The sequence below is a fragment of the Corylus avellana genome, chromosome ca7 (genome assembly GCF_901000735.1).
Source record: "Corylus avellana chromosome ca7, CavTom2PMs-1.0".
Classification (NCBI taxonomy): Eukaryota; Viridiplantae; Streptophyta; class Magnoliopsida; order Fagales; family Betulaceae; genus Corylus; species Corylus avellana.
The window spans coordinates 17,139,614-17,152,171 of record NC_081547.1 but is presented as its reverse complement, the minus strand read 5'-3'; the positions used below and the strand labels follow the sequence as shown (position 1 = coordinate 17,152,171).

The following is a 12,558-nucleotide window of genomic DNA, read 5'->3' as shown; positions in this document are numbered from 1 at the left end:
CTATGGCCCTTGGGGGTGGCCGATCCATCCCCAAGGGCCATGTGGGCCCCAACCGGCACTTGGGGGTGGTTTGGCCACCCCCAAGGCTCAACTGGGGTGGCCGGCCACCCCCTATGGGATGGCCAACCACTCATTTTTATTTTTTAATTTATTTATTAATTTTTTATCATTTTAATTTTGATTTTAAAATTAATAGATTTTAAATAATAAAAAATTCAAATGGGCCATGCAACCTAGAATTAAAATGGACAGAAGATGGACTTTTTATTGCAACCAAGCATTTTTCATACCATAAATCCTAGTTCGTGCCCGAGTGTATTGGTAGAAATCCAGTGGAATGAATTATAGATAGATGATATTCCCGTAGTGAGAGAATTCTTTGATGTCACTACATGTAATCTACTAGGAGGAATGTTAGGCTTACAAATACATTTTAAATTTTGAGAAACCCAATCATATTGTGCCACATCAATTTGTAATTTTTTTTTTTGTAAATTGTATTTGTAAGCCTAACATTTTTCGTCTACTAGAGTTACCCCATAGTGAGAAATTGAATTTTCTATCAACCCTATTTTGAGACATCGCTTATTTCCAAGACACGTGTGCAGTATATTATCCGCGAGTGATGATAAACATCACACCGGTGTGCATGACATGTAATTTAATATTTTAAAATATAAAAATATAATATTTTAATATTTTAATTATAAAAAATAAAAATAAAAAATAAAAAAAAAATTTTACATGTCATGCAGCGTGATGTATATCATCACTCATTATCGGCAGTGTATCAATATTTTCGTGTCCCCTTCGCACGTTCACACGTGTGCAGTCAGTACACTTTCGCCAGCGCCCATCAACAGCTCTCTCTTTCGACGACACAAGGAAGATTATATTCCGAATGTTCTCCTACAGGTCTCTCTTCAGGTAGGCTCTTCTAAGTCCTAACCCTATTTGGTTCCCGAGAAAGTGCAGGAAAGGAAAGTTACGGTGAAATTTTCTCTACCTATGGTGTTTCATCATTAGGTATCCATAAAAACAGACAGCTCTCCGGCTGAGCTTCACGCATGTATTTGAGATATTGAGATGCCTTGTCAATCTTCATATTCAGAAACCAAAACAACATTCACACAAGGTTTTAACAAATTTTTTATTTTTTATTATTTATTTATTTTTTTTTTTTCTCGGGAGCCAAAAGCGGGTGTTAAATCATTCAATTTTAGTTAAAGCAGTTGTAACGTTAGCGGTTAAAGTCATTCTGATTAAAGCTCTTCCAATGTTCTCCAATTTCAATTTCAAGTGTCAGTTTTATTGCCAAGAACATACAATTTCATCATTATTTTCTTTGTTATGCAATTGTTGCAGAGTGGACTGCCTACTGAAATTTACGAATACTTATGCAGTATCGAGGCCAGTTAATTACGCTCAGGTTTTGAACATTGGTTTTCTGTGCTCTAATGTCCAATTTGTTGTGAGGAATGTTTCTTTGGATTTTCATTATTATTAATGATTTATTGCGTTAAATTGTGAAGATATATTAGGTTGTACGCGTAGAAAAATGTAATCAATGTTAATTTGGGGAAGAAATATAAAATCGAATGTGTTGCATGGAAAGTGTTTCTTTAATATAAAATGAGTTTCATTTATCCTACATTTTTTATTTCTTCCATATTCTTATGGCTCACTAGATAACAATTTGTTGGATGGTTAGCCCTGAAATCTATCTGGTCGTGGCTTGACTGAAATGAGATATGAGAGTAACAATGTTCTTAGAAGTTTATGAATATATATTACGTGAACTTTTTTAAAAAGAATTTCCACTTCTGAACATTTTGTTGCTACGGCTTATTTATTTATTTTTTATTTTTTTTAAGGCCAAAGTGAACAGGTTGATGTCAGAATGGCAATCCCTTGCGCTAAACTAGGGCTTGCAGTGTACATTTATATTTGTGCGAAGAAGATACAATATAATACTATTATGACCCTACATTACGATATAATTATCATCTGTAAGCATTTCTATGTGTATTTTTATATATATCCTCTAAGACAAAGGGAAATGTGGTTCAAAGCCTGCTGTTATTTCAGTAGGTGTTTTGAGAAGTTTTGGTCCAAAGCCTTTCAAATTTTATAATTATTGGAATAGATTGAGCACAAAGATTTTCTGAATTGGGTAAAAGATGGTTGGAGACAGCAGGTTGATGGGGTTCTCATGCTTCAATTGTGTAAGAAACTTAGAAGTGTAAAAGCTGTATTAAAAAATCAGAACATGGTTTGGTTTGGAGATCTGAAGCAGAGAATTATACAGGCTAGGGAGAATCTGGATATTGCTCAAAAGGAAGTCCTAGCTTCTTATGGGAGAGCTGATTGTATGATTAAGGAGAAGGAATATCTTCATGCTTATGTATCTATTACTAAAGCTTAGGAGGCTTTTTTAAAAGCAGAAATCTAGAAATCAATGGCTACAAATGGGTGACCAAAACAATAGCTATTACTCATTTATGGGATGAGAATGGTAATAAAGTGGAGGAAGTGGCAGTGAATTTCTATAAAAAGTTGTTGGGGAAAAAAAAAAAAAAAAAGAAGCTCTGTTCTCTCTCCTCGGCTTTCTTCCCTCTCTGCCCTAGCGGTGGCGTGATAGGCGATGTGCGCTAGGGTTTGGCTAGGTTTCCATGGAGCGCAGCTTCTCTTTTGAAGCTAAAACTTTTTGCCTTTCGGCAAAGGATGGGTGTCCTAATCTTCGTCAGGAGAAAAGGATTCGCTAGGTATATTTTTGCGAGCAATCAGTGTTCGTCGTGGTTGGTGGATACAGTGGAGGCGGCGATTCAGGTGAAGGTGAAGGAAGAAATCGCCAAATCTTACCGTGAGGGAGATAAGGTTACAATGGTCCACAGGGGAGGTAATAAGGCTGGAAGGTTCTTGGAGGTGTCGGTTTTTGCTGAGGGTGGTTGCAAGGGAGTCATTTGGCTCCCGGAGGGTCGTTTTGGGAGGGGGTGGCGGCGATTTGCGGGAGAACTTCGGCATCTGTTGGTGGGTTAGATTAAGAAGACTGGGTTGGTGGATCTTGGGGTTCCTACTACGGTGGGGATTCTTGTGAATGCTCCTTCTTCAAATGTTAATTCCGGGAGGTCATTCGTGGATGTCCTTTGATATACTTTTGGTGTTGAGGCGAAAGCAGTTGGATTGAAGGTTCTCTCCTCAAGCTTTCTCGATCTCTTCCCGGTGTCGTCTTGTTCTAAGATGGGGTTTGATGGTGAAGGGATGCGATCTGCTGTGGATTGCTATGCGTTGGAGAGTATGCCAAGGCCCATGGCGGTGGGGGCTGTGTCTTTGAGATCGGAGAAGACGAAGGGTAATGTTGGTATTATTGGGTTATTGAGGAATCTAGGGCAAGTTCAATCTAAACTGGACCGGGTCATAGCTGGGTTAGCCTCGAAGCCCAAGCGTAGGAGGAAAAGGTTTGGCTTTTTGGGCCTAGCTAAAGTAAATGTTGGTCGAGAATCCAGGTCTTTCCTTGAAGCAGGTTCGAGTCAATCTTCGGATCCGGATTCGGATCTGGGTTTGGGTTTGTCCTCAAAATCAATTTTTTTGGAGCCTGCATCAGTTATCGCGTCGATCTCGGAGATTCCTCTAGTTCTTCCTTTGGTCACTAAAGCATATGTGGAGCCGCCGACTAAGTCTCCTTCGGGTATGCAGGCTGCGTCCAAGTCGGCATGTTTTTCTGATTTGGGTTCCTCGTCAGAGACTGTTTTATCTCCGGAATCAACTTAGGTTCGACAGATCGGTCCGGTGGGTACTCTCATTTCTCCGGTGAGGGTTTTTGCCTCCCCGAAGGTGGTTGCTGAGGCTGTTTCTCCAATAGTGGCGAGTCCTCTGTCTTTCTCTTCCTCGGCAACGGTGGAAGCTCAAGCTAAGATTGATTGGATCTCTTCCCCGGTGAATGGTTTGATCAAATGGGGGTTGTTAGGCCTGAGAGTGGTTTCTCCTTCTCCGATTGTGGTGAAAGAGGCGTCCTCGTCTTCTTAGGGTTTAAAGGTCGATAGCTCTTAAGGGAGCGGCGGAGCTGTGCAGTGTTAAGGTCGATAGCTCTCATGCATCTCTGGTAGTGGTCTGTGTCCCTTCGGAGGTAGCTCCTACCAAGGCTGATCGTATCCCTGCATCGGAAAAAGGGTTGCTTCGTCGGGGGTTTTTAGGATCTAAAAATGCTTCTCATTCTCTGCCTGTGATGAAGGAGGCTTTACTGTCATTAAAAAGGTTCTAAGATTGTCGTCGAAGAATCACAGGTTTGTTCTTCTTCGAAGAAGCATGCGGTTGAACTGGGTTTGAGACTCGGTGAACCTTTTCCGCGCATGTCGGAGGGTGGTGCTCCAATTTACTCCTTTCCAAGTCTCAAATAGGGTATACCCGAAGAGTGAAGGAGAAGATTGCTCAGCAATTGCATAAGAACAAGGAGTTGTTTGCCGAGGTTGTGGCGGAAACTGCGGAGAAGGGGGTGGAGAACTATTTGGAGGTGGTATAAGATGCGGTGAAATTCGCCTCCATTTTGGGATTGTCTTGTGGTGAAGGAGTTGACGAGAAAAGCCTTTTGAATCTTTTTTTGAATATTGAAGAGGAGCGGGTGCCCTATACCCCAAAGGTAAAAAGGAAGAGGGAACTCAAGAATTTAGAATGCTCCATCAATTATGAGGCTAGAGGGTGACTTTCTCTGGAGAGGTGCCAGCACCGGTGGGGTTGGGTTGGGACCAAAAATGCATTTTCCTTTCCTGCAGAGGTGAATTAGGGGCTTTGGGTTTTAGGGCTGGTGTTGGGCTAGTGTGGGCTTTAGTCTTTGGGTCTTTTTCTTTGGTTTTACCGTTTGGCTGTGGCTACTTGTTGGGTTTATTGGATTGGGTCTTCTTGGGTTTTGTCTTTGGGTTTTAAGTTGGGCTACCTATGTATACTTTCTTGTGTACCTAGAGGCGCATTGTGTTTTTTTTTTTGATATATACAATATTATTTATCAAAAAAAAAAAAAAAAACTAATCAAGTGCAGTTTGATGAGATTAAAGCTGGAAGAGTTAGATAGCTTGTTCATGTTTCTATTTCTGCTGAGAAGGCTGGTTTGTTAGAGAAGGAAGTTACAGTTGATGAAATCAAGAATACCTTGTTCTCCATGAAAGATAACAAAGCGCCGGGTTCTAATGAGTTTCCCTCTTACTTCTTCAAAGTTTCTTGGTCAATTGTTGGTGATGAGGTAGTGGCTGCTGTAATTTTTTGATACTGGTATGCTGTTAAAGGAAGTAAATTCTACTATTCTGAATCTGGTTCCAAAGAAAGTTAATCCATTTGCTATGGGAGACTTCAGACCAATAGCATGTTGCAATGTTTTGTATAAATGCATTACAAAGTTCTTAGCTAACAGATTGCTGCCTTGTTTAGGTGATTTGATTAGTATGAATCATTCTGCTTTTAGCCCTGCTAGAAGCATTTCTGAAAATGTTCATTTGGCTCAAGAACTTGTGAGAAATTATCATAAGGATAAAGGTAATCTGAGATGCACATTGAAGGTGGATCTTAATGAAGGCTTATGATTCAGTAAATTGGGAGTTTATTATACACTGCTTTCTCTGTTTTGGTTTCCCTATAAAGTTCACTAATTGGATAAAGGAGTGTATCACCACCCCTAAGTTCTCAATTTGCATTAATGGGACTTTGGCTGGATACTTTGAAGGGAAGAAAGGGTTGAGACAAGGAGATCCTCTTTCTCCATACCTTTTTATTTTAGCAATGGAAGTTTTTTCTAGAATCATGATTGAGCACACTGTTGTTAATTCTGGTTTTAAATTCCATCCTAAATGCTCTCGATTGAAGCTAACACACTTGTGTTTTGCTGATGATCTTTTTTTCTTGGAAGCAAACCTAGCTTCTATTTCTGTTATAAGTTCAGATTTGCAGGAATTTGAAGTTCTTTCAGGTTTAAGAGCAAATCCTTCTAAAAGTTCTATATTTTGTTCTGGAATTTCAGATAGAGTAAAGTCTCTCATTATGAATGTGTTGAAGATGAATGAAGGTCACTTTCCTATTAGATATCTGGGTGTCCCTCTTGTCTCCTCTAGGCTCTCCTCTGCAGATTGTACTAATATGATGGATAGAATGACTAGTCATATTGACTCTTGGACTTCTAAGAATCTGTCATATCCAGGGAGACTGCAGCTTATATCTTCTTTGTTGTATAGTCTGTAGGTGTATTGGACAGGTATGCTCATTCTACCTAAGAGGATCATTAAAACTATTGAGCAGAAATTCAATAGCTTTCTGTGAAATGGGAAGGATGGAGGGGCTGCAAAGGCAAAAGTTTCATGGGCAGATGTATGCTTTCCTAAGAAAGAAGGTGGTCTAGGGCTGAAAAGATTAGAGATTTGGAATAAAACATCTATGCTTAGGCATGTATGGAGTATTTTTGCTCGTTCAGGTTCCATTTCGGTGGCTTGGGTTAAAGAAAATCTGCTAAAAGGGAAAAGTTTTTGGTGTGTTGGAGTGCCTCAAAATAGTTCTTGGGGCTGGAGGAAAATTCTAAAGCTGAGAGATATTGCTAAAAGTCTTATTAAATTTGAGGTTGGAGATGGGGAAGTTTATTTGAGAAGTATGGCCAAAGGATTGTTTATGAAGCCAAAGTCTTATTAAATTTGAGGTTGGAGATGCTGGAAGTTTATTTGAGAAGTATGGCCAAAGGATTGTTTATGAAGCCCAAAGTAGATTGGAGGAAAAATTGTCCTCTGTTTTGATAAGTGGTGAGTGGGTCTGGAAACCTGCAAGATCAGAGGCTACGATGGAAATACAAGCTGGAATTATGGAGGTTAAGAGGGGATGCTGTGATAGACCTATTTGGGCTGGTTCCAAGAAGGGTGTCTTTGTGAGCTCAGGCACTAGGGATTTTCTTAGAGAAAATTCTTAGAGAAAAGAAGGAAGTGGTTGTGTGGTGGAGTTTGGTGTGGTTCCCGTATGCTATTCCAAAGCAGGCTTTTATTCTTTGGCTTACCATGAAGAACAAACTCACAACTGGTGAAAGGATGATTAAGTGGGGATATAAGGGTTATATACAATGCTTGTTCTGTAGGAATGGTATTGAGAGCAGAGATCACCTATTCTTTGAATGTAGTTTCTGCTCTCGTATATGGAGAGCCTGCATATCTCGATGCAATGAAGTTGATCCTCCTATGATGTGGGAGGATGTTTTGAGGATTGGTTGCAAAAAATGGAGGAAGAATCCCCTGCATGATGTGCTGTGACGGATTCTCTTAGGCTCCACTATATATAACATATGGAGAAGCAGAAATGAGATCAAACATGATGGCAAGGGGAAGCAGATTCTTAAAAACTATTGTTTGGGAAGTTCGATCAAGAATCTTGGGCAAGGGGAAATTTCAGAGAAGTTGGGAAAATATTCTCGTGTCAAAGCTGGAATCTACCGGTTGATCTCTTGATTTAATTGAGCAGAGTAGAATCTACTGTTGCTGTTCTTGACTTGTGATAGTTGAGTTTTTTGGTTTTGTGTAGGTTCTGTCTTTAGAGGCATTGTTGTAGTGTTTTGTAATAGTTTTGTTGTCCTTTACTTGAGTTTTTTCTAGTTGCTGGTTGTGTTTTGTAGCACGAACTGGGATCCTGGAAGGTGTTCTGTATTCTTTTTTTGTATATGAAATTCTTATTCATCCAAAAAATAAAAAAAATAAAAAATGTGGTTCTTAGATAAAACTGCTTCTCATGATGCAACTCATTCAGATCTAGATTTGCATTCATTTTGGGTAGTTGTGAAAGCTTATTTTAGTTACACATTAGCTTGATTGTTCTGACCCCAATTTTTGTGACAGGGACAGTGTGTTTATCATGGCTTAAGCTATAATTTGAAAATTGGTGGTGGAAAGGATAAGCGAAGTGCTATGGATGAGAACAAAAAGCACAAAACAGTCACTCCTATATGGAGACCAGTCTGTACTCGAGCCATTTCTAGTGAAGGTTATCTTCATGTACCATCAAAATATCATCTAGCAGCTGGAATGATTGACCCAAAGAATTTGTCTGGTTCTATTTCATTTTTCATTTTTTTTTTTTTTTTGTTTTGGTGGCCTTTATATTTGTAAACCCTTTGTTTTTTGTTTACATAACAAGCTCAGAACAAAGATCATCCACTGCTTTTGATCTGATTATACAACGTTTCCCTGGTGGTGGAGTTTATTTATGTCATCACATCTTAATTAATCTATGGATTTTTAAAATTAAAATTATAGTGGTTTGCATGTAGTTCAAATGGCATCTCCTCCCCTGTAAGAACTGGGTGGAGGGTGAGATCCTGAGTTAACCAACCCATTAAGTGCATGTGCAACTTATTATTGGAAAAAAAGAGGAAAAAAAAAAAAAACAAGGGATTTCTCTGTGTTTCTGAATCATCAAGAGTAATAGAACCATGTTATTATCCACTTTTTGTCAACTTGATGTTGAGGATTGACTTTGACAATATCATAAAGCAGTCGCTTTGAGATCATGATACTCTTTTGGTAACAATAGGTTTTTGTCAAAGGAATATTTGTTGGTTTATTACCCCTATTGTGAATTTGCAGACTGCTTGGAAAAGGATGTGATAGCTGAATCGGAAGATAGAAGTCAAGTTCAAGAAGTTGTGTGTGGCACATCTAGCAATATTTCTAATGTTCAGCATGTCATAAAGGCATCTGATGCAGTGACTGAAATAACTAACTCGACTATCAGTTCTAGCACATTTCAGGATAATGGTGAAGAGAGAGTCTTAGAGGGAGAATCAGAGCTTTCTACAGAAAAGCATTCAATTTCAGTTGAGGTGAGATGTTAAAAGTTCCTATTTTTGTTTCTTCTTCTTCTCTGTCATATTTCATCTATCTATATGCACTTATGTTTATCAGTCATTTGTTAAATATAGTTATGCAGAAAAATAAAAACACAATTATGCAGAAAAATTAGAATTGAAAATTCTGCAGTAGTTAATCACAATCTAACCAAAAGATTATCAATCAAAATGCTATCAACACAAAGATTTGTTGATGACGTGGAAACCCTTCGATCAGTACATCAAAGGTAAAACACTTTAGGGTAGTCAAACTCAGGAAACCAATCACTAAAGAAAATTCAAGTACAGGCATAGTAAACTTACAATGCTTTGTAAAATACTAGGACGATCTATACGCAGACAAACACCCCCGAAATAGGCCAACACTAAAAACCTAACAGTTTTGCTGTCTAAAAACTATTTGTAGTCAACATCTATTTGCAATTTAAGGGCAATGCGGAACTTCTACTGCCTTTAAGTTTTTAATGTATTTGCAAGTTATATGCATGATTTTCTACAGCCTCATTACTGAAAGATCTCCCTATCATGTGCCTAATCAGAAGTAGGGCTCCCGATATTTTGGAACAAATATGCATGGCTTCAATTCATTCAGTCTTTCATAGAGAACCTCATTTCTCCATGTGTTACAGCTCTTTAGATCTCACAGAAAATTGACGCAGTAGAGTTTGGGGATTTAATCTAACTCATCTTTGTTAGCCTTCTTCAGACTTCATGGAAATTTTCTGTAAGCTATATTCATTCTTTAAGCCGAAAGGAAACTTTTGAGTAAATCAGTGCAATTACATTGGTATGTCATCGTTTTACTGAATTCAGAATAATATATCTGTTCTGGTTGTTGTTACTGGGAATGCTGAATGGACTTCATGCTTTTAGCAAAACTGCTACAGGAAATGGTATCAAAAGTTTCTTTACCTTATTTTGGTCGAGTATGTTCTGCATTCTTAGTGTTGGCACATTCTGTTCCATTTAAATTCTTCCCCCTCAGTTTTCTATCAGTTGGTTGCAATATTTTATATCTGCAACTACTTATCATTTTCTTCTGTTGTTTCTTGCTTTTTTGGAGTATTAATTAGAGCGCCAGCTCCTTTAAACTTATGGTTTTTAATTTCTTTCTTTTCTAATCTTGGTCTAACTTTTGTCTTTCAGATGCAGGTAGGTGCTTCTCTAATTCAGTTTGTAAAAGGAAAGGGGTACAAAATTCAGCACGTTATATGTTTTTAGCTACAATAAAATGTTCATTTCCTCATATTTTAATTTTGTCTCACAGAGGATCTACACAGAAAAAGGTTGAAGAGGAGATGGGAGTTAAAATCATACTTCCATCATCCAAGAAGGATGATTCCATTAGTAAGTTTTTGGGGGTGGTGATAATCATGTAAATCTTGTATTTGGTAGTCATTATAAAATTGTTGCTTTCAACCTTGAGCCGTCTTCAGTTTCTTCCATAATTGTACCATACCATGTAAATGTTGATACCGATCAAAATGTAAAAGTTCTATCACTTGCTATAATATTTTTAATTTGATGCCTTTACTGTCCATTTATTTTGAGTAGTTTTTGCATGGTTATCTTTGCAGTCATTGCAGGCATTTCAATAGATAGTGTAACTAGAGCTTTGGAAAAGATACAATCTATAATTGATGAGGTGAGTTGCCTATTAATGTGGTATTATTACAAAAAATGTTCAGAACAATGCAATTTGTTTTTTGGTGTTTCCTCTTGGAAATATTTATTTCAATGACATTGGGTTACTATGAACCTTCCTTTTTCTTTTGGTTTTCTTCGAGTTCATTTTCCTATATATTTTCTATACTCTTTCGTTGAATGTTTTTCTGGGCATCACTTTCTCGATTTTCAACTCAAACATCATACCTTTGAGTACATCACTAAATTTTTCTTTTTCACAGGCAGTTAAAAGCCCAAGTCTTGATTACAGTCACTTCATATCACTTCCATTGGCTATACACCCTGAATTAGTTGATAAGCTTCTCAAATTTCAAAACTCCATACTAGGGAATAGAGATGGTTGCCCAGATGATAATCCAGACAGCGATTCAAATGAAGATACTACTGACAATAAAGATGGGGACCAACAGACAGATAAACGACCTGATGTTGCTGTTGAACTGAAAGTTGATGATGGAAATGAACATGCTAAAGTGAATATAACTAAAATACCTCTTGTCAGTTACGCCCCTAAAGCATCAAAGTCTTCATCTCCTTCTGGTATGCCAACATTTGTTTTACATGATGCCTAAGGAGCTTAAAGATTTTGAATCAAGAGATTGTGTAGTGGTCTTGTTCTTTAGCTGGCCGGCCATTGCTATATTTGATTTAGTGTATATACTTCTTAAAATCTGCCAAGTCATAGTACCAGCAGAACCTTTTTACTTACCTAACTCTTGATCGCTGGTTCATGATTGCACTCGTTTTAAGCCTCATGCGTGGAGTTTTATAAATGTGTATGTTTTTTCCCACATTATGTTTATGTTGCTTGGTCATGTATCATATGTGTTTTCGTGAGCATGTTTGCACATGTCATCTTCCTTTAAAATCACCAACGCTCATATGTCTACATTTTTCTCACCAGAAAGTCAATTCTCTTTTTCATTGGTCTTTCTCCTCTAACAACACTGCTGTATGCTGCACTCAGCAGACTTGGGAATTGACAAATCCATATTCATTAAACCAAAAACGTTTCACTTGACTGTACTCATGTTGAAGTTGTGGAACAAGGACCGTGTTAATGCAGCAGCTGAGGTTTTGCAGGTAATTTTCTGCTGAATAAAGTAGATGTTGGCTGAAAGTTGCATGCTTGACATCAATGTTTAATATTTCTGCTCAGAGTATCTCCTCAAAAGTGATGGATGCTCTGGATAATCGGCCTGTCTCTATAAGACTTAAGGGGCTGGTAAGATTCTTTTCAGTGTTCAAGTGTAGCTTATAAGATAATTGCGCCCATAGGTGTTTATTGAGCATGCATTGAATGTCTTTTTCATGGGGATTTTAAAGGATTGAATCTTCTAAACTACAGTCCTTTATCTTCTTAACTATATATAGCGATTAATGTAAATGATTTTGCTTTCAAGCATTGGGAATGGCTTGCTATGATTTCGTACTTGATAGCATAGAGTAAGATATCTCCCTGCCCCTTTCTATCTCTACAATTTATAGTCAGTTACCCAACCTCTGATTCGCCACTCTAATTTGCTCATAGTTTTTCATTTCTGGAATTGTTGGCTTCTTATATTTCTGATTCAAATAGAACAACGTTTTAGAAAAAGCTAGCTTTTTACTTCTAAGGATAAACATTCATAGTCTTTGCTAAAAACCCTGGTTCGACTCTTATTAATTTATTTGTCTGTTTGTCGAAGTATGCTTATATTCACGTAACTCTCACTGAGGGTCACTGTTAGGTATTGTTAATGAATACTCAAACAGACATATGTGCCCCTTCAAAAAAAAAAAAAAACCAACAACAACAACAGACATATGTGCAATGACCTCCAAAAGTTATTCTCTATTTTGTGTTTTTCTCTTTTGTTCAAGTTTGCTCCAGATCAATATAAGTTGTATCACCTGTTCCCAGTGTATCCTTCTGTCATAAGATGGTTTTAATGGGTCGGGGAGATGCTATTTCCCTTAAGACCAACTCATTCATATTATTGCAGGATTGCATGAGAGGTTCTTTGGCCAAAGCC

At 37.9% G+C, this 12,558-nt stretch overlaps 1 protein-coding gene across 1 annotated transcript in view; it reads left to right on the top strand.

The window, feature by feature from the left end:
- Positions 1-815: 815 nt before the first annotated feature.
- LOC132186121 (uncharacterized) overlaps positions 816-12,558 on the top strand; it is a gene marked incomplete in the record, with an annotated part of 13,698 nt that continues 1,955 nt past the window's right edge. The window contains 11 exon segments of the mRNA XM_059599944.1: positions 816-927; positions 1,366-1,429; positions 7,848-7,992; positions 8,595-8,830; positions 10,004-10,047; positions 10,125-10,204; positions 10,435-10,502; positions 10,765-11,083; positions 11,511-11,626; positions 11,703-11,768; positions 12,529-12,558. Of these exon segments, the coding sequence (XP_059455927.1) occupies positions 902-927; positions 1,366-1,429; positions 7,848-7,992; positions 8,595-8,830; positions 10,004-10,047; positions 10,125-10,204; positions 10,435-10,502; positions 10,765-11,083; positions 11,511-11,626; positions 11,703-11,768; positions 12,529-12,558 (1,194 nt within the window).